The following is a 25,652-nucleotide window of genomic DNA, read 5'->3' as shown; positions in this document are numbered from 1 at the left end:
AATTAACATTTTCTATGCATACAGTGTGCTTTGTGTTTTTTTTTTTTAATTTTATTGTTGGTAGATCATTTTGACTTGGTCATTTTAAAAGTAGCTCGCAAGCCCAAAAAGTGTGGGCACCTCTGCTCTAGATCGCTCCTTAGTTTTATCAAGTGGTGCAGTGAGGGACCAGCACTTTACATCTTATCTCCTCATGTACAGCATGGTTCTTTATTCTAAGCAGCTCTGGCACTAATAGTACTACGGGTGCCTTATGCTATTTTCACTACCACTTGCAGTCAGGTTCGGCATTTTATCGTGGTTTTGGTTTTTTATTTAGTTTTTCACCAGTATTTTCATTTATTTATTAAAGCAGCCTTTTTTAACAGCCCGATGCCCCTCCCCTATCAGTGTGCATCCAATCCACTGCCGACACTTTTTTGGCGTCTCTTTCAACGGATCAAATATCATAGCCCCACTGTCGCATGTTCACATTTATTCTGCGTACAAGTTTATCTCATCAGTGCAGAGACCTTTTCGGTAAGTCCATTTTACTCTCCCTTTTTTACTTTCCTGAGTGCTGTGGTTTTATTCTTTGGTTTTATTAGAAGCTTGTCTTTGAACTACTATTGGCTTATGTTTTCAAGATGCACTGTATTATCAGCTGTTCATTTCCCATACGTTTACTTTTGCCCTGTTTAGGTCTGTATAGTCTAGGCATACTGTTTGTAACCAGCCATCATTTTAAGTATGTATATGCCCTATTTTTTTGGGGGGGAGGGGGGTTAAGTTCTTTTAGCATGTTATTTCATTAATTCTGAGTTCAGTGTTACAATATGTTGTTCTTGGTTTTTAGTTTACACATTATTTATTCTTTTCTATGACATGTTCGCATCGCAATTTTACTCAAAAGTATAAATAGGTATCCATATTTCCATTCAAGTTTCATCACGGTGCTCTGGTATTTGTCACTTCCTTCCACAAGGTCTGGCTATCCGTTACCGTTTCATATTTTATAATTAGCGGTGATCCACACGTCTCTTCATAATGGACATGTCCAATTTTAGCATTTGAATCTTAGTACTATGGGTTTGGTTTTTTTCTGGTTTCCTTTCTATAGTCTGCTTTTCGTCTGGAGTCTTGAGTTGAGAATTACATTTTTATGACATTTTTGTGGTTATAATTGTATGACGTCTAAATCGGTCAAGTTATCCATTCTTTTTATTATTTTTTGTCCCTTCGTACAGTGGCAGACTGCCCCGGGTTCCAGCCCTAGGGGGGGTACACAGCCAGCTGGATCCAGAACCTTCTGAGCTGTTCTAAATGGCACCTGCACCTCAGCGCGGCTGCCGTACTTATTCCGAAGCAGAGTCTGCAGCCGCACTGAAGTGCAGGAAGGTCCCGTGATGACTGCATTTGCCGCCTCTTCTCCGGAAGACATAATGTCGTCAGAAGGGGTGGACCGGCAGTTGCAGTCATTGCGGAACCTTGCTGCAACTCCCTGCGTCTGCCGGCCCACCCCCTCCAACGTCGCTTACATCTTGCAGAGGCAACAGAAGCAGTCATCATGGGACCTTGCTGGTTTGGAGGGAGAGAGGAGCATAGAAGGGTGGTGGAGGGAGAAAAAGGGGGCCAGGGTGGTATGGAAGGGTGGTAGAGGGAGAGAAAGGGAGCAGATGCTGATGGAATTGGTGTGCAGGGAAAGGAGAGAGAGAGAGAGACGGCCACCAGGATGATCTCGGGACTCAAGGGTCTCTCGTACGAAGAGAGACTGAACAAATTGCAGCTCTACACTCTTGAGGAACTTAGGGAGAGGGGAGACATGATCGAAATATTTAAGTACCTCACGGGACGTGTCGAAGTGGAAGATGATATTTTCTTTCTCAAGGGACCCTCGGCCACAAGAGGGCACCCGCTCAAACTCAGGGGCGGAAAATTTCATGGCGACACCAGAAAGTATTTCTTCATAGAGAGAGTGGTTGATCATTGGAACAAGCTTCCAGTGCAGGTGATCGAGGCAGACAGCGTGCCAGACTTTAAAAATAAATGGGATACCCATGTGGGATCCCTACGAGGGTCAAGATAAGGAAATTGGGTTATTAGGGCATAGACAGGGGGTGGGTAAGCAGAGTGGGCAGACTTGATGGGCTGTAGCCCTTTTCTGCCATCATCTTCTATGTTTCTAAGGGGGAAGGATACTGGATGGAATTGGGTTGGAGGGAAAGAAAGGGGGCAGATGCTGATGGAAGTGGGGGGAAGGGAGAGGAGAGAGTGAAATGCCAGACCATGGGGGTGTGGGAGAGGGAAGGGAAGAAGAGGAGAGAGATACCAGACCGTTGGAGGAGGGAAGGGAAGAAGATGGATGCCAGAATAATAGGGGTGAAGGGAGAGATGGAAGTGGAATACAAGGAGAGAAGATGCCATATAGAAGGTGCAGAGAGAGTAGACAATGGATGAAAGGAAGAGAGTGATAAGACTATGAGGAAAGTGGAAACCAGAGAAGACAACGTAGAAAAAAATTATATACAGTGGTACCTTGGATTATGAGCATAATCTGTTCCAGGAGCATGCTCGTAATCCAAAATGCTCGTTTATCAAAGCGAGTTTCCCCATAGGAAATAATGGAAACTCGCTTTGATGCGTTCCCCCCCCCCCCCCCCGAGAACCGGCATTGCTCCCCTCGAAGGCCCCCCCCCCTGCGATCCGGCACCCCCCCTGCCTCGAACCGGCACCCCCCCGGCCAAGATCTGACACCCCCCGACACGATTGGGCACCCCCCGACACAATTGGGCACCCCCCCCCCCCCGCCGCTTCTTACCCTCATCTGGGCTCTTGAAGATCTGCCTACTCGTCTGCTGGGCCTTGAGCATCTGAGCATGCTCAAGGCCTGCGAGTTCACAGAACGAATCCATCGAGGCGGTGACCAAGAAACTATCGGACCATGAACAATCCTTCCAGTCCATCCTACGTCCGAAGCCCAGGCCTGCTCCTCCTCGCCAGCCTCTCCCGCCGTTGGTCTACCAGCGGCGCTACCCTCCAAAACAGGCTCCCCCCAGCAGACAGCCTGTGAAGAGACAGCACCTGCAGAAACGCCAGCATAAGCCTTAGCCACCGGCTGCACCTAAAGCTCCCCAGCCCTTTTGACTGTCTCAAAGAGGACATTTCCTCCATCGTCCTCCCTTTCTAAGTAAATCCACCCATCGGAGGACGCCTCCTTCATTTCTACCACCGATGGGCGACTATCACCACAGACCTCTGGGTTCTCTCCATCATAAAAGAAGGATACTCCCTTCAGTTCCACCAAGCTCCTCCGGAGCACCCTCCAAGAGAGTATCCTTCCAACTTGAACCCAGACCGCCCTTCTTCAGGAAGCTTAGGCCTTGTTACAGCTGGGTGCTGTTGAACCGGTACCCCAGGACCAACAGAATAAGGGGTTTTACTCCCGATACTTCCTTGTTCCAAAGAAGACGGGCGATCTGCCACCCATCTTGGATCTCAGGGTACTCAACAAATATCTGGTCAAAGAAAAGTTTTGCATGCTGACCCTGGCATCACTGTACCCCCTCCTCGAGCAGAACGACTGGTTATGCTCACTGGATCTCAAGGAGGCCTACACTCACATTCCAATTCATCCAGCCTCCCGTCAATATCTCAGATTCAGGGTGGGATGCCTTCACCTCCAATACCGAGTGCTACCCTTCGGCCTGTCCTCGTCACCCAGAGTCTTCACCAAATGCCTGGTTGTGGTGGCCGCAGCACTCAGGAGCCATGGCCTCCAGGTGTTTCCTTACCTGGACAATTGGCTAATCAAGGATTCCACATCTCAGGGAGCCGCTCTCGCGATCCAGAAGACAATTTGGTTACTGCAACATCTGGGATTCGAGATCAACTTCCCCAAATCCCACCTGCAACCTTCCCAGACTCTTCCCTTCATTGGAGCGAGTCTGGATACTACCCAACTCAGAGCGTTCCTCCCGCCCCCACGCAGGGATGCTCTCCTTCATCTCTGCCACTCAGTGTCCTCTCGCACGTCCATCTCATCGAGACAAATGATGGTCCTTCTATGCCACATGGCCTCTACAGTTCACGTGATTCCGCTTGCCAGACTTCACCTCAGGATTCCCCAATGGACCCTGGCGTCCCAGACATCCGACCTTCTGACTCGCCTCATCCGGGTCACTCCTGCTCTACAACAGTCTCTTCGCTGGTGGATGCTCTCCTCCAATCTATCCAGAGGCTTGTTATTCCACACCCCCACCACCAGAAAGTCCTCACGACCGACTCATCGACTTATGCCTGGGGGGCCCATCTGGATGGCCTCCGCACCCAGGGTTACTGGACCAGCATGGACTGCCAGTGCCACATTAATCTCCTGGAACTCAGGGCGATCTTCAACGCTCTTCAGACCATTCAACATCTCCTTCGCGACCAGGTTGTCCTCATTCGCACAGACAACCAGGTCACCATGTACTATGTGAACAAGCAGGGAGGCACGGGATCGGCCTCCCTCTGCCAGGAAGTTCTGAAGGTGTGGGATTGGGCGACTCGCAACAACACCTTCCTCAGAGCGGTCTACATTCAGGGGGCGGACAATGCCTTAGCAGACAGCCTGAGCCATCTTCTGCAACCTTACGAGTGGACCCTCAACTCCACACCCCTGCATCATATCTTCTCTCTGTGGGGAACGCCTCAGATAGACCTCTTTGCAGCCCCCCACAACTTCAAACTGCCTCACTTCTGCTTCAGGATCTACACCCCTCAGCGCCTCGAGGCAGATGCATTCCTCCTGGACTGGACGAATCGCTTTCTATATGCGTTTCCAGAAAGCGTTTGACAAGGTTCCGCATGAAAACCTTATGAGAAAACTATTGAGCCATGGAATAGGAGGAGAAGTGCATAGATGGATTGGCAAATGGCTAGAGAACAGAAGGCAAAGGGTGCGCATAAATGGGCAATTCTCGGACTGGGAGAGAGTGACTAGCGGCATGCCCCAGGGTTTGGTTCTTGGGCCTATTTTGTTTAATATTTTTATAAATGACCTTGAAGAGGAAACAACATGCAATATAACGAAGTTTGCAGATGATACAAAACTATGTCGGGTGGTTGGCTCTCTAAGGGACTGCGAGGATCTCCAGAAGGATCTAAACCAGCTGGAAACTTGGGCGAAAAAATGGCAGATGAGTTTTAACATAGACAAATGCATCTAGGAAAGAAAAACAAAGAACATGAATATAAGATGTTGGGGGTGACATTAGCCAAATGCGAACAAGAAAGGGATTTGGGGGTACTGATAGACAGTACCCTAAAGCCTTCAGCTCAATGTGCGGCGGCGGCGAAGAAAACAAACAGGATGTTAGGCATGATTAAGAAGGGGATCACGAGTAGATCGGAAGAGGTCATAATGCCACTGTACAGAGCAATGGTTAGACCTCACTTGGAGTACTGTGTCCAGCACTGGTTTCCATACCTTAAGAAGGATATAACTCTGCTGGAGAGGGTGCAGAGACGAGCCATGAAACTGGTCAAAGGTATGGAGAATTTGAGCTACGAGGAACGTCTCGGAAAACTGGGTCTGTTGACCCTAGAGAAGAGAAGATTGCGAGGGGATTTGATAGAGACTTTTAAAATATTAAAAGGATTTGATAAGGATAGACCATGAAGAAGCATTGTTAACATTTTCGGAAGTCACACGGACACGGGGTCATAGCCTGAAACTGAGAGGCAGCAGGTTCAGGACAAACGTCAGGAAGTTCTGTTTCTCACAGCGAGTGGTTTGGAGCTTGGAATGCTCTCCCGGAGGAGGTTGTGGCGGAGACTACTGTTCTGAGTTTCAAGCGCAAGTTGGATGCACATTTTCTTGAAAACCATATTGAGGGATACGGGAAATTCGGGTCTCCCAAAAGGTGTACTTAAATGGGCCACCACGTGCGCGGATCGCCGGACAAGATGGACTTCGGTCTGATCCAGTGAAGGCATTTCTTATGTTCTTATGTTCCTCTCATCCAAAAGACTCTAGTCAAGCTGAAGTCAGACCATGCCACCATGATCCTGATTGCTCCACGGTGGCCCAGACAACCTTGGTACTCCCTTCTACTTCAACTCAGCAGCAGGGAGCCATACCTTCTACCAGTTTTTCCATCTCTGCTTACACAGCATCAAGGATCTCTGCTTCACCCCAACCTGCAGTCTCTACACCTGACAGCTTGGTTCCTCTCAACGTAACCCCTCTACAGTTTTCCCAACCGGTGAGGGACATCCTGGAAGCTTCACGGAAGCCCACTACTAGGCAATGCTACCACCAAAAATGGACTAGATTCTCTGTCTGGTGTGTTTCCCAACGCTAGGAGCCTCAAAACTCCTCCTTGTCTTCAGTTTTGGACTATCTTTTGCACCTGTCTCAGTCTGGCCTCAAGTCTTCCTCGATACGAGTCCATCTCAGTGCAATTGCTGCTTTCCACCAGCCTCTCCAAGGGAAGCTTCTATCTGCTCATCCGGTGGTTTCCAGATTCATGAAAGGGCTGTTCCATGTCGACCCTCCCCTCAAACCACCTCCAGTGGTTTGAGACCTCAATGTTGTTCTTTCACAACTTATGAAGCCTCCATTTGAACCTCTCCACAAGGCTCACCTGAAGTATCTCACTTGGAAAGTGGTGTTTCTCATTGGCTTCACTTCTGCCCGAAGAGTCAGTGAGCTATCCTTGGTTGCGGACCTGCCTTTTACAGTATTCCATCATGACAAGGTGGTTCTCCGCACACACCCGAAATTCCTTCCTAAGGTTGTCTCAGAATTTCATCTCAACCAATCCATTGTCCTGCCAGTGTTCTTTCCGAAGCCACACTCTCACTCTGGAGAATCTGCTCTTCATACTCTGGACTGTAAGCGTGCTTTGGCTTTCTACCTAGAACGCACCTCATTGATTGTATTTGGGCTTTTATATTTGGTCATTTTACTATTGATAAGCTGTTAATAAAATTGTAAGAGTTTAGTTTTTTCTTTTTTTTCTTTCAATTCAGGATATATCTTAATGCATATAGTGCAGCAACAAAACAAAACCAAGTCCAAATTATTGAGGAGATAGTACGAGAAAAGAGAATAATAAGGAAAAAGTAAGACATTTATATAACTATAAAGTAACTTTTTTAGCACACAAATATTTAGAGATATAAATAGTTAATCCCATCCCTCCATTTAACTGACAGTTTATTTCTCTTATTTAGAAATGTAAACAACTTCTTTATCTAGCATATATCTTTCCAATTGAACTGGATAAAAAAAAGCATAAGAGGAATTTGAACGTTTTATTAGGCACTTAAAAGGAAACTTAACAGGAAGTTGCATCTGTGCAAGCACTCGTGGCTTCAGTTACAAAAATTATTTCCTGTTATGGTATGTGGAATGAGCTGCATCAGGAAAGATTTGCAGTTTTCTACTATAAAAAATGATTCTTCCTAAAATTAAACTTCATGACTGCCATCTTATTTTTTTCACAAATGAAACCAAGAAGGTAGCTCATTCTGAAAATTGATCCACAGACATTTCTAGAAACTGTCAAATTTTAAAAGCTTTGACTGGAGCCAAAACATCAGGTTTGTCTTCTTTTTGGGTGGGTTGAGAAAGAACCACGTTTTTAGGCAAATAACACCGGGAAATCAAAATATTGTCAGATTCTGGAATTACAAAGTGTCCAAATAGCAGGTGAATTTTAACATGGACAAATGTAAAGTGATGCTCATTTGGAAGAATGATCCAAATCATAGTTATCAGATACTAGGGTCCACCTTGAGAGTTAGCACCCAAGAAAAAGATCTGGGTGTCATTGTGGACAATATGTTGAAACCTTCTGCCTAATGTGTGTCAGTGGCTAAAAAAGCAAGATGCTAGAAATTATTAGAAAAGAGAAGGTAAACAAGACTAAAAATGTTATAATGCCTTTGTATCGCTCCATGCTGTGACCTTACCTGGAGTATTGTGTTCAAGAGTGACCCAAGATGAGGAAAGACTAAAAGGATTCTTCAGCTTGGAAAAGAAGTGCCTGAGGGGAGATATGATTGAAGTCTACAAAATCCTGAGTGGTGTAGAACGGGTACAAGTGGATCGATTTTTCGCTCTGTCAAAAATGACAAAGACTAGGGGACACTCGAAGTTACACGGAAATACTTTTAAAACCAATAGGAGGACATTTTTTTTCACTCTGAAAATAGTTAAAGCTCTGAAATAATAAACAGGAAAATTCAAAATCAAGAATGTGCAATATCTTCTAGATTTAAAAAAAACAAAAACAAAAATGCCCATGATGTTAGGAATAGATTGATAGAATTTATTTAACAAAAAATTTAATCAGTGCATGAATATGCAGCCTCATACAACATAAGGATTAGTTTTTAGTTATTTCATGATGAATAACTTTTGGATTATAATATCTTAAAATAGGAAACTAGTTTTAGATATATTTTATTTTTAAAAATCCAGATTTTATTTTTGAAAGAAATCATTGAATTTTATCTGCCCTTCCCTTAACCTGGTTTTCTTTGGCTTCCAACTACCTATGAAGAATAAGGCTATCCTCTAATGCAGCAGTCTGAAACTCGCAGCCCGCGGTCTGTACGCGATCTCACACACTGGGCAGGAAGAAGAGCGCCAGTGTCAGCTGACTTGAAACTTCCTGCTGCACTCGCGTATGCCGGGACTCATTACCTCCTTTCTCTAGCCTGCCACTGCGGGTCCACAAGATAGAAACATAGAGTATGACGGCAGAAAAGGGCCAGCGGCCCAACAAGTCTGCCCACTCAAGAACCCTCCCTCCTTTGAGAGTCTATCTTTTAAGTATAACTCTGCAGCAACCCCACCTGTTTGTCTCAATGTCTCTTGAAGTCGAGCAAGTTACTGGCCTCGACTACCTGGCGTGAAAGACCATCGATCAATCACCCTTTCGGTGAAGAAGTATTTTCTAGTGTCACCGTGAAATCTTTCACCCTTAAGTTTTAGCAGATGCCCTCTTGTCACCGTGGGACCCGTAAGAAAAAAAGATTTCTTCCTCCACCTCAATGCGGCCCATGATATATTTGAATGTTTCTATCATGTCCCCCCTTTCTCCGCGCTCTTCGAGAGAGTATAAGCACAGTCTGATCAGACGTTCTTCATATGGGAGATCTTTAAGTCCCGAGACCATTCTAGTGGCCATTCTCTGGATCGACTCCATTCTCTTCACATCATTTTGATAGTGTGGCCTCTAAAACTGGACACAGTACTCCAGGTGTGGTCTCACCATGGATTGGTATAACGGCAGTATGACTTCAGGCTTTCGGCTGATAAAACTCCTTCTGATGCAACCCAGCATTTGTCTAGCCTTTGCTGTAGCTTTCTCCACCTGATTGGCAGCTTTCATATCTTCCTGGATGATTACTCCCAAGTCCCTTTCTGCAACAGTTCTTGTTAAGTTCTCACCATTCAAGGTGTATGTTCTGCACGGATCTCCGTTACCAAGGTGCATTACCTTACATTTTTTGGCATTAAAAGTTAGTTGCCAAGTACTGGACCATTGTTCTAGTAAAAGTAGATCCTGCTCCATAACGTTGGGCCTGGTTTCACTGTAAGGTTCTGTTGCCTTGCCCACAACGTTGCATAGTTTAGCGTTATCGGCAAATAATGTATTTTTGCCTCAAAGTCCCTGAGTTAGATCCCTTACAAAGATATTAAATAGCATCGGGCCCAAGAATGAGCCCTGCGGCACTCCACTGGTCACTCTCAACGTTTTTGATGGAATACCATTTATCATTACCCTTTGAAGTCTGCCGCTAAGCCAGTCTAGTGTTTCTCCTAGTCCTATCACGTTTATCTTGTTCAATAACCTACCGTGTGGGACACTATCAAAAGCCTTTCTGAAGTCTAAATACACGATGTCCAGGGACTCTCCCCCGTCCAGTTTTTTTGTTACCCAGTCAAAGACCTTCCCTTTGTAAAGCCATGCTGGTGGGGATCCCTTAATCTTTCGTCGTCTAGAATAGTGTCCAATCTATTTTTAATCAATGTTTTCAAGAGTTTACTCACTATTGATGCGAGACTGACCGGTCTGTAATTTTCAGCCTCTGACCTGCATCCCTTTTTGTGGAGTGGAATAACGTTGGCAGTTTTTCAGTCCAAGGGAACTTTTCCCTTGCTTAGGGAAAGATTGAAAAGCTCGGCTAACGGTTCTACCAGGATATCTCTCAATTCTCGAAGTACTCTGGGGTGTAGATTATCTGGACCATAGCTTTGCTTACCTTTAATTTTGATAGCTCATGGTAGACGTTGCTCGCTGTAAATTCCATGTCCCGAATGGGTCCTCTGAGCTCCCCTTTGTCTGTAGCTGAGGTCTGGATCCTGGCGCTTCGCAGGTGAAGACTGAGCAAAAGTAGTTATTGAGTAGTTCTGCTTTGTCTGCATCCGAATCTGCAAAGCTACCGTCTGGTTTCTTTAGGCGCCCAATACCGCTTGTGTTCTTCTTCCTGTCGTTAATGTATTTAAAAAAGGATTTAGCCCCTTTTTTAACCTGCCTAGCTATGTTTTCTTTCCATGCGGAATTTGGCCTCTCTGACTGTCACTTTAACTTTTTTAGATTTCGCCAGGTAGGTTTCTTTAGATTCCGGTCGGTGTGATTGTAGGTTGCAAAAGCTTTTTTCTTTTGCTTTACTAGTTCTGAGATCTCTGCAGAAAACCACTGTGGTCTATTTTTTCTACGTCATTTATTCATGGTTATTATGTGTCTGTTGGTTGTCTCTTGCAGAGTAGATTTCAGAGCTGTCCATAGCACCTCTACATTGTCCATCGTGCTCTGGTTTTGCAGCGCTTTGTAGACGTATTCCCCCATGTCCTGAAAGTTAGTACCTTTAAAATTTAGGACCTTAGTCGATGTATTCGAACTAGTGGTCCCTTTTTTGAGGTGGAACCACACCATGTTGTGGTTGCTGGAGGCCAAGGTTTCTCCCACTGATACCTCTTGGCACTGTCTCCATTGGTGAGTAACAGGTCCAGGATTGCCTGATCCCTGGTGGGTTCTAGTACCATCTGCTTGAGGCGTGCTCCTCGCATGGCGGCTAGTAGCCTCTTGCTGCAGCTGATAGTAGCAGAGGGTTTGTTCCAGTCCACATCAGGCATATTGAAGTCTCCCAATAACACACTGTCTCCATGCAGTGTGATGGTCTCAATGTCATCAATTAGTTCATCGTCTGCATCCTCCCTTTGTCTTGGTGGTCTGTACACAACACCAAGATACAGGCATTTGTTATTGCCCCTGGCAAGGTTCACCCAGAGGGATTCTCCCTTATACTTGACGTCTGTGATTTTAGTAACTTTGATGTCTTCTCTAATGTACAGAGCTACTCCTGTCGCGACAGAGTAAGTTATATCCTGGTATGACCATGTCCCATCTGTGGGACTCCGAGAACCACGTTTCTGATATCGCCACTGCGTCAAGGTCGGCGTTCCTCATTTCCACTTCTAGTTCCAGAATTTTATTGCCCAAGCTACGGGCATTAGCATACATTGCTGTACATACTTTTTGTTTGTATGGAGTGTTCTCTGTCCGAGATAGTTTGTCCCTTTCAATCTTGCTTTTGTCGCCCTTTAGTATTCTCCCCCACTTTATCGACTTGATTACTTACCTCTGACTCCCCTGACTCTAAGATGGATTCTCCGTCTCTCCCTCTGCCCCCCGCTTTATCAACTCGAATACTTACCCAAATGCAAAGTCTCTGTCTCTCGCTCTGTCTCCCTGTGAACTGACGCGAGATAATTTGAAGGCAGGAGTCCTGGCATATGTGGCAGCAGCAGGAACTTTCAAGTCAACTGGCTCTCTTCCTGCTCAGTGTGCGAGATCGCATACAGACCGCGGGCCATAAAATAGTTATTGCTGGGGAGGGGAGGAAAGAAGGGAGAAGGTGTACTGCTGGACGGGGGGAGCAGGGAAGGGAGAAGGGGTACTGTTTGACCTGGAAGAAAGGGGGAAGGGATAGAAAGGTGCTACACACTGGAGGGTATGATGAGATGGTGCATGGGGAGAGAGCAGAAAAAACGAAAATAATCTCCACACTCACATCCTGTTTTACAAAGCCGCGCAGCAACAGCCCCAAAGCCCTTTAAATCTCTATGGCTTCGGGGGCCGTACACGCAGAAGCCGCTAGTGCGGCCCTCAATTAATAAGGTGCTAAAATATTAAAGATGAAGGGAGGGAGTAAAATATAAAGTTTGTTGTCTGGTTAATTTATATTGGTTTTGTATTTATATTGTGTAATATTTAATAATGGCCAACATATTTGTTGTTCTTGGCAACTTATAAAAAAAATAAGTGCTCGTTTATAATATTGAATAACAACATTATTTAAAGATTTTTTAAATGTTTGTTTTCACTGTTGAACAACTTAACACTTTCTTTTTGCTGTTTCTTGGTCTTGCTGCATTTTGGGGTCCTTTTACTAAGGCACGCTAGCCGTTTTAGCAGCGCTAAATACTAATGCATCCATCATGTCCGTTGGTCACAAATTTGAATTTTGGTGGGGAAGTCAGTTGGTCACCGGACTTTCCTGCGCCATTCACCTCAAGCCCCAGCCATTTGGGTTTGAGGACCTACTTTATAAAGACAAACTGCAGACCTCGCAGTATACCCTGAAGAAAGCCACAGTATGATGGCTGAAACGTTAGTTCTACTGACAAGATGCCACGAGATCCAGAAAACTCCAACAAGCATGATGCCAGCTGCGGAAACCTCTGAGGGAACATATAACCCAGCTTCAAGGGAAGAACACTCTTTAAAAAGTCACCAGAGATTTTTCCATTCTAATTGGAAAAAGAGACCAACTGATTTTCCATCCACCAAAATTCAAATTTGTGACCAACGGGACTTTCCTGCGTCATTCACCTCCAAGCCCCAACCATTCGGGTTTGAGGACCTACTGTATAAAGGACAAAACTGCCAGACCTCACAGCATACCCTGAAGAAAGCCACAGCAATGATGCCTTGAAACGTTGGTTCTACCTGACAAGAAGCCACAAGATCCAGAAACCTCCAACAAGCATGTTGTCAGCTGTGGAACCCTGAGAGAATTTAACACATTGTTTTAAGATTTTAATATATTTAAGGAAAGTTTTTATGACTTACTTGAGTGCAGTAACATTTCATCTGAGGCTTTTTCCTTCCTGATATGTTTCATTATCATTTATTGATTTTAAATTGGAATTGGTGAATATATAGTTGTGTAAACATAATATGCCACAAACCTTTTGATATTCAAAGTTTGTTTGGGGGGGGGGGTATAGAGCCATTATGCTCTGACTGGCAAACCCAGTTTTTCTTCTGAACCTCTATAAGCAAACAAGGTAAATTAGGATTAACATTTGGTTGTAAACCACTGGTAGAGGATTAGTTGAAATGGTAGTTACTAGAGAGATTTATGTGCGCTCTGCTCATTTGTCTGAAATTGTTGGGTATAATACAGCTGACTGAGTGAAAATAACTTTTGCGTTAAGCTGTACAGGTAAAGACTCTTGAATCTATCTCCCTCTATCTAATTTTAGGGGTAATATGTGCTAAATGATTTGATTATTTTTTTTTCCTTTTTAGGTTAAAGAACTTGTCCTTGACAATTGTCGGTCAAATGAAGGCAAAATATGAAGGTCTTACAGATGAATTTGAAGAACTGGAGTTCTTAAGTACAATCAAATGTAGGCCTGACTTCAGTGGCAAACTTACCAAAGTTAATCAAACTTAAAAAGGTAGGTGAGTTACTGAATTACAGTGTGGGTTTGGGTTGCAATCAATGGAGCTTAGATATGGAAGCAGTGGGCACATTTGTATGTGGCTGGCATAGCACATAGTGCAGTGATAGAAGTACTGTATTTCAGATGTACTCTTATCGCTATGCCTTTTTAATCAAATTGGTTCTGTACTAAAATACATAGTAATCTTTTTTTTTTTTTTTTTTTATAATTTTCAATTTACAATTCAAGCATCACTTGTACAGAAAAATAAAGATAAGCCAATAAAGCACTAATATAATCATTCTACAATCCCAAACTTATACAAAGAAAATCATTATAGCTTAACTTCAGTAGCTTGCTTTATCATGAACTATTGTCAACTTGTACTCCACTAATCTTTTGTAAACCGCATAGAACTTAACGGTATTGCGGTATATAAACTGTTGTTATTATTATTATCTGTATTTTACACAGACTTTGATTGATGTTTTGGATTTAATATTTCTAGTGCAAAAAATTTGAATTTTGAACCGGTGAGTTATCCTCCTCCTTGTCCTGAGTTATGTAGGAAGCATCAATCTATTTTTTTCTCTCCAGCTCTGCCTCCTGCATCACTGGCCAGTGCTCTAGCTCCTCAGTTTTTTTCCTTCAACCCACAGAAGCCTCAAAGACCTCAAAAGCCTCAGCACCTCAAAAATTGACCCAGTCTTTTTGACACCCTTACTTCGAGAGCATAGCTATCATTCCCTCCACTCTTCCTCCTCCTCAGCCATCGATAGGTTGTCTATGACTATATTACCACCAATGGAACTCTAATCATGACACATACTTGGGTTTTGAAGATCATCCAAGAGGGTTATTCTCTACATTTCACTCAAATTCCTCCAGACAACCCTCCAAAAGTGTCCTCTTTAAATTCTCAACAGACTTTCCTTCTCCAGGATTAGACACTCTTTTTTAAAGCTAAATGCAATTGAACCTGTTCCCCTAAATCAAAAGAACACTAGGTTCTTTTCAAAGTACTTCCTAATTCCAAAGAAGATGGGATGTCTTTGTCCAATCCTTGACCTCTGAGCTCTCAACATAATATTTGGTCAAGAAGAAGTTTTCACATGCTATCCTTAGAGATTCTGTACCCAATTCTCCGTAAGAGAATGAATTGGCTATGTTCTTTAGACCTCAAAGGGCTAGATTCACTAAAGCCCCTTTACTCTCTCCGATTGGTGGCCGAGTCTTTTACAGGGCGACCGATCCACCAAGCCTCCTCATTGTAAATGACTGCGATTGGATGGCCCGCCCCCACAGCGACTGCATGAGATTGCTGCAGAGCCCTTGTTTTGCCTGTAGATGGTCTGCACATGCTTTCCGCACAAGGAAGAGCTGGAAGAAACTCTTTTGCGAGCCCATGTGCCCATCTAACACTCCTTGTAACCAAATGACTGAGATTTTTATTTAAAACTGCCGTAAAGCTACTCCGTGCAAGGATGAGCTGGAAGAAACTTTTGTGAGCCCGTGCATCCATCTAAACTCGGGGAGGGGGGGGTAGGAGAACCAAACCAATCCAATCCAATCTTTGCATATTCAAAGGAAATCCCACAATTTGTTAAACAGATCTCCCTCCCCCCCCCATTAATGTTGTAAAAGGAGACCGAAATGAAGTCCGTGCCATCCCGACTCCTGCTCTCTGCTGCCCTTCCCCGCAGTTCAGCCTCGCTTTAAACCCGCGGGTTAAAACCATGGGTTCGCACTGCAGGGAAGGGCTGAAGAGAGCAGGAGATGTGCCTCAGCTGGTTGCTTACTTTTTGGGGGACCATAGGAGAGAGTGCTCAGGAGAGTCACTTCTTTTTTGATTGACCAGCCCAATTGATGTTCCTGAAATTGTTTAGTGAATCGCTGCCTTCCTACTTTTGTATGCCATTCCCCTCATTTGCATGCGTGAATCGGGTTGGCACACGATCGCAAACACAATCGGTGGTCTTAGTGAATCGAGCCCAAAGAGGCTTGCACACATCATTTCTAGTCCATCCTGCTTGCAGAAAGTACCTATGCTTGTTTGTTTCCACCTTGTTTATATTCCTATTGGCATTGGGTGTATTTATAATCTCAACTCAAGAAAATAGAAATTAAATGTATGCTCCAAACAAAAACACATCTATTACACAGTAAAATGTGTGGATCTTAAATACGTATAATGCGTGATCAAAAATTAATCTACATATCACATCTTATTGCATGGAAGACCAAACATAGTGTGTGTGTGTGTGTGTGGAACTGGAGGAAAAAGCCTCAGAACTCCACCCCCACCCTACAGAGATCAGATAGTGGACATGTTGGAGCAAGGACCTCATCAGCTATAATCTCCCCCCTCCCCCCAGTAAATTAAACACTAAATGGCTTTGTGCAATAGCAAAATTTCAAAAAGCACACAATGTGAAAACAAAGGGAAATAAATCCTTTAGTACTTATCTGAATCAGTGTCTTCTACTGCCTTCATTCCATCATAACACCAAGATCCATGTGTTTTACTGTTTTATAGAAGTGTTTTTGTTTGGATTGGTTTTAATCATTGCAGAGCACAGTCGGCTTGGGTCAGGGAGTTTTCCCCATTGCCAACCCTTTAAAAAAATAATAATAATAATAATTTCCTTTTTACAGTGATTGTCAACTGCTTTGGTACAAAATTGAGGAGCTAGAGTACTGCCCAGTGATGCCATGAGGTGGAGCTGAGAGAGATGTAGATGATGCCTTTTACACAGCTCATGACTAGAGAATAACCCCTGGCTCAAGACTCGTATGCCTTTGTACTAGAAAGAAGTTTATCGAGGTAAGAACCTAATCTTCTCTTTTATTTATTTATTGTGAACTTACTATATATCTGTTGCCTTTGCAGCTTGAACTAAGTGACAACAGAATTTCAGGAGGATTGGAAGTATTGGCAGCGAAGTGTCCAAACCTCACACAACTCAATCTAAGTGGTAACAAAATCAAAGATCTCAGTACAATAGAACCTCTGGTGAGTGAAGTTTATGGTTTATAGATTTTATTTATATCCCACTTTATACAAAGCGGGTTCCAAACACACATACATAATAAAATACACAGATACACACATTAAAAATACATAACCAATCTTATCTTAATCACCCAGACACACATAAAATAAATATCAAAAATTAAATTATCCCATCCTCTTATAGAGTTCTAACTCCATTCCGCTTTTACCCACCACAACCTCTTTGAGGGACATTTTATAAATAATGCACACTATTTTTTTAAATTTACGTTTTATTTATTTATTTATTTTTTGGGGGGGGGGGGGGGGGTTAAGTATTTCTTTACAATCCTTCAATATAGTCTCCCTGCTTTTGCAATGATCGAGTCCCAATGTCCGGGAAGCTTCATTATTCCATCCAAGACACCGTTTTAGTTCAGTTGCCAAATGGCTCGGATACCAGCGGAAGAAAGCTCTTCCAGAGATGCAAAACGATGTCCATGCATAGGTTGTTTCAACTTAGGGAAAAGATCAAAGTCTGTTGGTCTCATGTCTGGACTGTAGGGAGCATGAGGTAACACCTCCTAGCCATATTCATGTAGTTTTGCAATGACATTCCCTATGTGCGGGTGAACATTGTCGTGAAGAATGAATGGCCCAGCCAAGAGGTCAGGTTTTGTGCATTTTTCTGTGTATTTTTTGCAAAAAATCAAGATAATACACTGCTGTGACACTTCTTCCACATGAAACTTTGTCTGCGATGATGATGCCTTCATGATCATAAGCAAAAATACATATGTTTGACTTTTGATTGAGCTCATCAAAATTTTTTTGGTTGTGGGGAAGATGGAGCTCTCTACTCGTCATTGAAAAACTACGCGAATACATTTGGGAGGTGTTACCTCATGCTCCCTACAGTCCAGACATGAGTCCACCAGACTTAGACCTTTTTCAAAAGTTGAAACAACCTATGCATGGATATCGTTTTGCATCTCTGGAAGAGCTTTCTTCTGCTGGTACCCGAGCCATTAAGTAATTGAACAAAATGGTGTCTTGGATGGAATAATGAAGCTTCCTGGACGTTGGGACTCGATCATTGCAATGTAGGGAGATATTGAAGGATTGTAAAGAAATACTTAAAAAAAAAACCAAAACATGTAAATAAAAAAATGTGCATTATTTATGAAAGTGCATTATTTATGAAATGACCCTTGGATATCAAAATTAAAAAAAAATATACATTTTCATTTTCCTCAGCACCCATATTTCATGTGACAGAACAAATGGTGTTTTTAATAAATGTTTAAAACAAGCTCAAACTCCCTTGTTGCCGTATATAGCCCAGGAGTTTATTCCAATCTTCTGGACTTGCGCATGAAAAGGCCGCAGCCCTCATGGTTTGCATCCTCAACTCTCTTCTAGATGGTAGATAGATAACTTTGATAGGTAGTTTATAGATACCTAAAATAAATAAATGGTATAAATAAATCTCTGTTTCCAGCAGAATGTAGCTTTGGGAGCAAAAGCCTGGTATGAAAAATTGCCTCTGTCATGTATCGGGTAACAGTTTATATATTGCTAATAGTTAAGAGCAGCATATCTTGTTGAAGTATTGAAATTACTCATCTGACTTAATTCCTCTGGTCAATCGTATATATTATATTCCTTCAAAAAAGTCAGGAGCCACTCCTGATGGCCCAGCTGTGGAACAACTAAAATCTTACAGATATGCTTGAATCATCACCTACAGATTCTACAGAGCGAGCCATTTTACTGGTTTCTTTTGTGTTTGAGCAAGACGCTAACTCACTTCTGAGATTATACTTTCCAAATTCTCAGTCGCCATTTTTGGGGAAAAGGGTCCTGCAGTGGTCTCCCTAGGGCAGGGGTGTCCAATGTCGGTCCTCGAGGGCCGCAGTCCAGTCGGATTTTCAGGATTTCCCCAATGAATATACATGAGGTCTATTTGCATGCACTGCTTTCATTGTATGCTAATAGATCTCATGCATATTCATTGGGGAAATCCTGAAAACCTGACTGGATTGCGGCCCTCGAGGACCGACATTGGACACCCCTGCCCTAGGGCCTTTTAGCCGAGCGCTTCCGCCCAGCTAATTTAGATGACTGCCCAGCTGTCATCCGATCGCGAATCCAGCTGCTGCTCAACTTTAAAAAAAAAAAAAAAAACTCACCGGCTTGAAGATTCCCTCTTTAGCCCATAGTGAACTCGTGCTCCGAGGCTGTAAAGTGTGCTTGCCAGCTTCCATTCTCTTCCCTCCGAAACCGGAAGTTATGTCCGGGGGGGGGGGGGGGGGGGAGAAGAGAAGGGAAGCCGGCACGCACACTTTACAGCCTCGGAGCACGAGTTCGCTACTTAATATCTGATGAGGCCTCAACCATGCTGCCTGAAGATATCCATCTAGAACGTGCTCATAGAGCCTTGCAAGCGCCACGTGCTAACAGGTCGCGCGATATAATAGCCTGTTTTCAAAACTTTAAAAGTCAAGGAGGCTGTCATGGCTAAAGTTCGGGTGCAATCGCCTCTTCCCTAGCAACAGCAGCAGATAAATCCAGAGACCAATGGGATAGCACACATCTACCAGCAGGCAGAGATAGAGAAACTGATTTAACAGGTGGTCCCATTGGCTGGCACTCCTCCTGTATCTCCAGTATTCTCTATCTCCCAGCAGGAATGGTCGCTATTCAACTAGCTCCTGAATTCTGGCTGTGACTGGAACTTTATTTTCTCCTGTTGAGGTTTCTCTTCAGTGAGACTGCCATTCTGTTTCTCCTGTTGAGGTTTCTCTTCAGTGAGCTGGCAATGCTATTTCTCCTGTTGAGATTTTCTCTTCAGTGAGACAGGGGTGTCCGGCTGAACAGTGCCGGCTTTAGGGGTTACACCTGGGCCCCCCCAGGTCCCTGCCTCACCCTCCCTCCATTGCTAGAGGGTCTGACTGGGTCTCAATTTTTTTCTTCTTTCCCTTCTCTGTAAAAAAAAAAAAGAGAGACCACAGTTGCTACATTCTGCCATGCTTTTGCTGCACTACTAGCTCTAAACTGGCTTCAACTGGCCCTAACAACAAGCTTGTGAGTATGTCTGGCTTTTACGGTTGTTTTGAACTTCAGGTTCTGTTTGGGAGTCTTAGTACTGTGGGTTCGGTCATCGTACATTTAAGGTATGGATATTTTATTGTGGCTAAGTTTTATGACTAGAAATCCGTGGAGGGAGCCGGGACTTCCTGCCCTTTGCATGCACATGCTTGGTTTCCTTGTTGGTTACAGCGCGGCAGTAGCGGTGCGATTTCATGCTCGCACTCGTTCTCATTGTTGGGTTTCAGTGCAGCAGTAGTAGTCCTGTTTATTCTGAGGCTCTCTTTCATCAGTGTTTGTCACGGCCATGTGCAGCTGATTGTGCAGGTGCCGGTTTATAGCAGCGCCCGTGAGATGGGACGTTTTTTCCGGCGCTGTGGGCCGTTCTGGTTATTCCCCGAGTCTGATTTTCTTTCTATGCAAGCCGCGGCAGGGTAAATTTTGCGAGGCTTGAATCCGACTATGTTTCTAGGAGCATTGATGCAGCGACCACGAGTCAGTGAGAATCAGGCATGCGCTTGGGTCTCCGGCGATGGCAGGAGAGCTGCAGCGTTCCGGTAGTTTGTTTCCAGCTGACTTTGGTCAGGGTATGCCGGGGCTTCTCTCCTTTCCGGTTCAGACAAGTTGTATGTGTTTCACCAGCTTTGGGACAAGCTTGGGCAGATTTATATGTCTATGTCTGTGTTCCTACTGTACTCCCTTGAAGGAAGCTGCTTGTTTAATCGGACTCTGGGGTTAGCACTCAAGGGGTTTACCAGAGAGACTCTGACCTGTACTAGGTCACCCAGTCTCGGTTTGTCTCCGGACTGGGGCGACATACGGCAACTCCCGGCACGGTGAGATCAGCAGTAAGATAGTGCCCTGTACTTCACACAGGTATCTCATTGTTTCTCTTGGGGTCCCTGCAGATTGAGCCTTTGTCTGTTGGTAACTATCCTTATTTGGGCCTCTGTGCTGAGCTGCATGTGTCTAGTAGTGGCACAGGATATATATATATGCCTAAAGGTAGTACAAACAGTTTCCAAGTTCGGGCTGTCTCTATGGGCATAATGACACTGCGCATCTTCCTGCAGCCAGGACTCTCTTTCTCTATTTCTTTGGGGGCCTGGACTTAGATTTCCATGCTTATCACGCTGGTTTCTCCCTGTCGCTATTTTCTCATGGCATCATTGCTAGATGGGCCCCCACGACCAGACAGGAATGTTCTGTACAGCGCTCCTTTTAACCAGGGAGCCAGTTACCTATTCTATCAAACCCGCTGAGGATCACGCGCTATGTGGCTGTTAGCCTCATCCCTGAAGCTCTCATTAGCGATGTGAGCTTTGTCTGATACCTGTAAGGATGCTGTTGTTTTCCACGGGGCGGTAGATTGCAGCATCTTGATTGAGTCTAGTACGTATTCACTTTAAAGGGACATACGTATTTCGCCTCATGTTGCATGGCGTTAGTACTGTTTTCATGGTTCCAGTATATTCCTATTTTCATTGTGAAAACTTGATTTTTCCTAGGAGAATCTTCTTGCAGATCCTACAGTTTCTCATCCTGCCATTCCCTGACCTTCTGCACTTCATTCTGAGGGGATCTTGAATTCTTCCAATGACTCTTCAGGCTTTCTCATGAGGGAGAAGATGCTATAATGTCAGGTCAGGGGGCTGTGAAGATTTTTCAGGATGCTTGCAACTTTGCATCCTCCTCAGGTTTCCAGTTCGTTCTTGGAGTCTCCTCTGTTTTGTGTTTCCCTTTTCAGTGTTACTGGTCCTCAGGGCAGTTCTTGTAGGTTCTTCGGGAACTAAGGGACGTTGTTCCACTTACTGCATGGTGCCCAGACGGGGGCATTGGGCAGGCTGGATCCCATTCTGCTGAATTAGTTTCTCAGGATTACACATTTCTGCAGATATAACTGGGAGAATATTTACATTTTCCCTATGGACTTCCGAAATCGGCACTAGGTTTGCTTGCCTCCTTTTTTTGAGCAGCGCTTTTGGTTTTGGCTCATGCCATTTCACCTACCCAAGGCTTCAAGAACATTTTAGAAAATGTGGGCGGTGGTACCGTTTTGGCGCCACCAGATGATTCACCTAATTTCTTCTTGACTGACTGCTTGATTCGGACGTCTTCAGTCGGGTCATTTGACTGACATGTAAAGGGTGGTTTCTTTTCCTCAGTTCTTTGGACGTGAATCATCGAATTTGCACAGCGCTCTTTTCTCCTGTACTATTTATAGGTATATCGGGGAGATGTTTTTATTCATATAGGAGAGAAATGTGTTTCTTCCCAGAGACTAGGGCAATGGGTCACAGTCTCAGGTTTGCATTCTTCTTTGGTCACCATGACCCAGAGTATGGGATTCTGTACAGGTTATAGGATCCATGTTGCTGACTCCACTGGGAACTTCGGCTTGCTTTCCCATTATAACGCTACAGCAGTCGCTTTTGTTCCGGTGGTTCCCGGTATCTCAGGGCTCCAATTATTTGGTAGGCTCCTCATGCATCTCTCTGTATGATTTGGTGGCTCAGCGAGATTTCTCTTTTCAAAGCATGCCTTGATCTTTGCTGGACTAGCTCATGGCCACCAAACATCCCAGGCTGTCGGGTTGGGGGGGGTGCTTGGTGCCTTCCATCCTCAGCTCCAGGAGTCTGGTCTTAAGAGGTGACTCAGTACTTGTTCATTCTTCTACTCTTGAGCATGGTCAGGCTACCTTTTCTGTTACGGCACCTCAGTTATGGAACGCCCTTCCAATTTATTTAAGGGAAGAGCAGAATCTTGAGAAATTCAAAAGTAATTTAAAAACATTCCTCTTTAAAGACGCTTTTGATAATTAACAAAACTAACTGTAGCTCAGATTATTTTATTGTACTATATTACACTGTTTTTTTGTTATTCATTTTGTATTTTCCTTTTTTGTTCTACTTTCCTATAATGATTTGTATTTCATCTCCCTCCTTTCCTTGTGTTTTTAAGTTTGTAATTGTAATTTTTCTAATATTGTAAGTTAATGTTTTGTTTTGTATTTCCCAGAAATTGTAATTTTAATTTGTTCATCGCTTTGAAGTACGATTATAAGCGATTAATCAAAACAATTATTAAACTTGAAACTTGATTCTTCCGGAATGCCGCTGTGGGTCCTTTCAGTCAGTATTATTCTCAGCTTCATGTAGTTCAGTTCCTAAACGGAGTACGGTATATTTGTACACCTCTTAGAAAGCCCTGTCCGGAGTACAATCTTCAGGTACTTCTTCGCAGTTTACCAAAGGCTTCATTTCCTCCTTGTGGTGTTGAACACGGGGTTTCTTGTGGCCATGGCTTTGGCTCTGCAGTTTTCCGAGTTGTAGGCCTTGTTCAGCGGGGATTCCTATTTCTGATTTCCAAAATCTGGGGTATCAGTTCGGACGGTACCACAATTCTTTCTAAGGATGTGTCGTCCTTTCTTTTATGACACGCTCCCTTTTCCTTCCTTCTTCCTGGGAGGAGAAATGGGGAGACATGCTTTTATTCACTGCATTTTTTGAAAGTATGTAGCGTTCTCCTCGAGCAAGGTTTCTAATGACTTTTAGTTGTTTAGATCACCTTTTTGTATTCTTCAAGGGACGCCTCAAACATATGGCGGCGTCCAAAGCCTCTATCGCTCGATGGGTCCAGGAGGACATTCTTTATGCTTGCTTGCTCCTACAGGGCTTAACATAAACTTGGAAGTCCTTCATACAATAAGGTCACAGCTACTCACTCAGCTTCCACGAGCGGCTTGCCTTCCATGAAGCAAACTTCCATGGGAAGAATCTCATTCACTGGTGCAGCAGTTGGATCCAGGTCAATTTCCATAGCCAGAGGTTCCTCATTCACACTGAAAGGTGCTTCTTCTCCAGCTTCCACCAGCTCCATACATTCCGGTGGTTGACCGCTATCAGGATCTCCCAGCCCTGGGCACTGCTCCCTGTTCTGTGCCTCTCCTCCTTTTAACTGACTCTTCAGGAGCTTTGTTCTCTGAGCAAACAGTTTGCAGCCCCGCCCCCAACCCTCAGGTGAGAAGGATTTCCTGTCAGCAACCCTGGAGATAAGAGGGGGATGGGCGCTCTGCACTTGTGCTCTCTGACTCCCTCTAGAGTTCAAGGAAGAAACAGCACCAAATGGATCAAAAAGAGGTTTACATGAATCACTGGGGAAAGGGTTTACATTTAAACTAGGCTCTGTTCTGGGGATACGCCTAGCAGGCATAGGCTGCGTACCACAATCTCCCAGAGGTTTACCTCCATATTTCATTTTGCCCAGAGCATTGCAGGTTTCTGCGTTTCCATGTTTTGCAACAGCGTTTCCAGTTTGCAGCTCTTCCCCCTTGATTTTGGGGCGGCTCCCATACTTTCGTCAGTAGATTGTAGTTGAGGCGACTTTCTGCCTGACAGGGGGGCCATGACCACCGTTCCTGGGACAGCAGGTGCTCTGGTTTCTGGTCACGTTAGGTGTACGAAGGCATGGTGGGGACAGTAGTACTCCGCTGCAGGCTTGGCAAGTTCAAGGAAGAGACTCTTGGTGTACTCCCAGTCCCTGAATTTTCTGGGGTTTTTCTTCGTCTCCAGACAGGGTCTTGTGTTTCTTCTCAGGGCAAGCAGACGGAACCTTCGTCAACAGATTAGAATTCTCTTGGACTGTCTGGCTCTCTCAACCTGGTTTTCTCTGCAGATTCTGGGATCTCGGGCAGCCTCCTTGGAGGCGATTGCCCATGCGCCCTTGATGCGAGTCCCTCCTTTCTTAGTGATCTCCACTGAGTTTTTCCCTCTTATGCTGTTGTTTGGTTTTTTGCTGGTCTTTAATTACTTATAAACCAAGTTGAGCTCTGCTGGAAGATGACCTAGTATATAAATCGAAGACTAGATTAGATTATAGAATATTCTTGGGACACAGAATTCAACTCACCATTTGAATTTAATTGGAACCTCTTCTGGGTCCTCAGCTTGTCCAACTTTATCAGTGGCTATCTCACAATCTACCTATTTTATAATGCACAAAGCATGTTGGATACCCCCCAAATAGCTGGAGTAATGAAAAAGGACTCGCTCAATAAATGCTGGTCCTGCTCATCATTGGAGGATACGTTTATCTCATCTCATGTCTTATTTCATTGTCCTAATGTACAAAACTATTGGTGTTCTATATGGAGCAAAATTTGTAGTATTCTTGCCATTGACTCCCTTCCCCCCTTCTTAACTTATCAAACTATTGTATTATTTTCTCTTAACTAAATTGAATACTTCTTCTTTTTCCTACTCTCATTAGTATTTGATGTGAAGCTACATCCAGTAACATACTTTTTTGTTGCAGAAAAAATTAGAAAACCTCAAAAGTTTAGACCTTTTCAATTGTGAGGTAACCAACTTGAATGATTACCGGGAAAATGTCTTCAAACTGCTTCCACAAATCACATACCTTGATGGCTATGACCGGGATGAGAAAGAAGCTCCAGACTCTGATACCGAAGCATATGTAGAGGGGCTTGATGAAGAGGAGGAGGATGAAGATGGTAGGTGCATTGGTCATCTTAGTGTTTCCATTTGGCAGATATATGCTGTGTAGTATTAGAAGTTATCATCCAAAGCAACTGTTTGCATTGAAACTCAGAGGATTAAATTTTATTTATTTATTTTAAAATTTATATACCACATACAACTATGCGGTTTCCATATCACATACATAAAATCTTTCCCTACGATTATCACATATAACATCCTGAAATGTGTAGGTAATGAAAAGGCTACTACACCAAAGTTGTAACTTCTGACTTTTTTTACTTGAACTTGCAGCCTATAGATATGGTGAAAAGAATCTATGTATTTGAGCATTATTTAAATATATATCTACTTTTTTAAA

The 25,652-nt window shown here is 43.9% G+C and overlaps 1 protein-coding gene across 1 annotated transcript in view; it reads left to right on the top strand.

Annotated features, from left to right (window-relative positions):
• ANP32A (acidic nuclear phosphoprotein 32 family member A) overlaps positions 1-25,652 on the top strand; it is a 61,900-nt gene that overhangs the window by 4,832 nt on the left and 31,416 nt on the right. The window contains 5 exon segments of the mRNA XM_033920030.1: positions 13,575-13,622; positions 13,624-13,671; positions 13,673-13,726; positions 16,602-16,724; positions 25,107-25,305. Of these exon segments, the coding sequence (XP_033775921.1) occupies positions 13,575-13,622; positions 13,624-13,671; positions 13,673-13,726; positions 16,602-16,724; positions 25,107-25,305 (472 nt within the window).

Source organism: Geotrypetes seraphini, chromosome 14, assembly GCF_902459505.1.
Source record: "Geotrypetes seraphini chromosome 14, aGeoSer1.1, whole genome shotgun sequence".
Classification (NCBI taxonomy): domain Eukaryota; kingdom Metazoa; phylum Chordata; class Amphibia; order Gymnophiona; family Dermophiidae; genus Geotrypetes; species Geotrypetes seraphini.
This window is presented reverse-complemented; position numbering and strand designations above follow the sequence as displayed.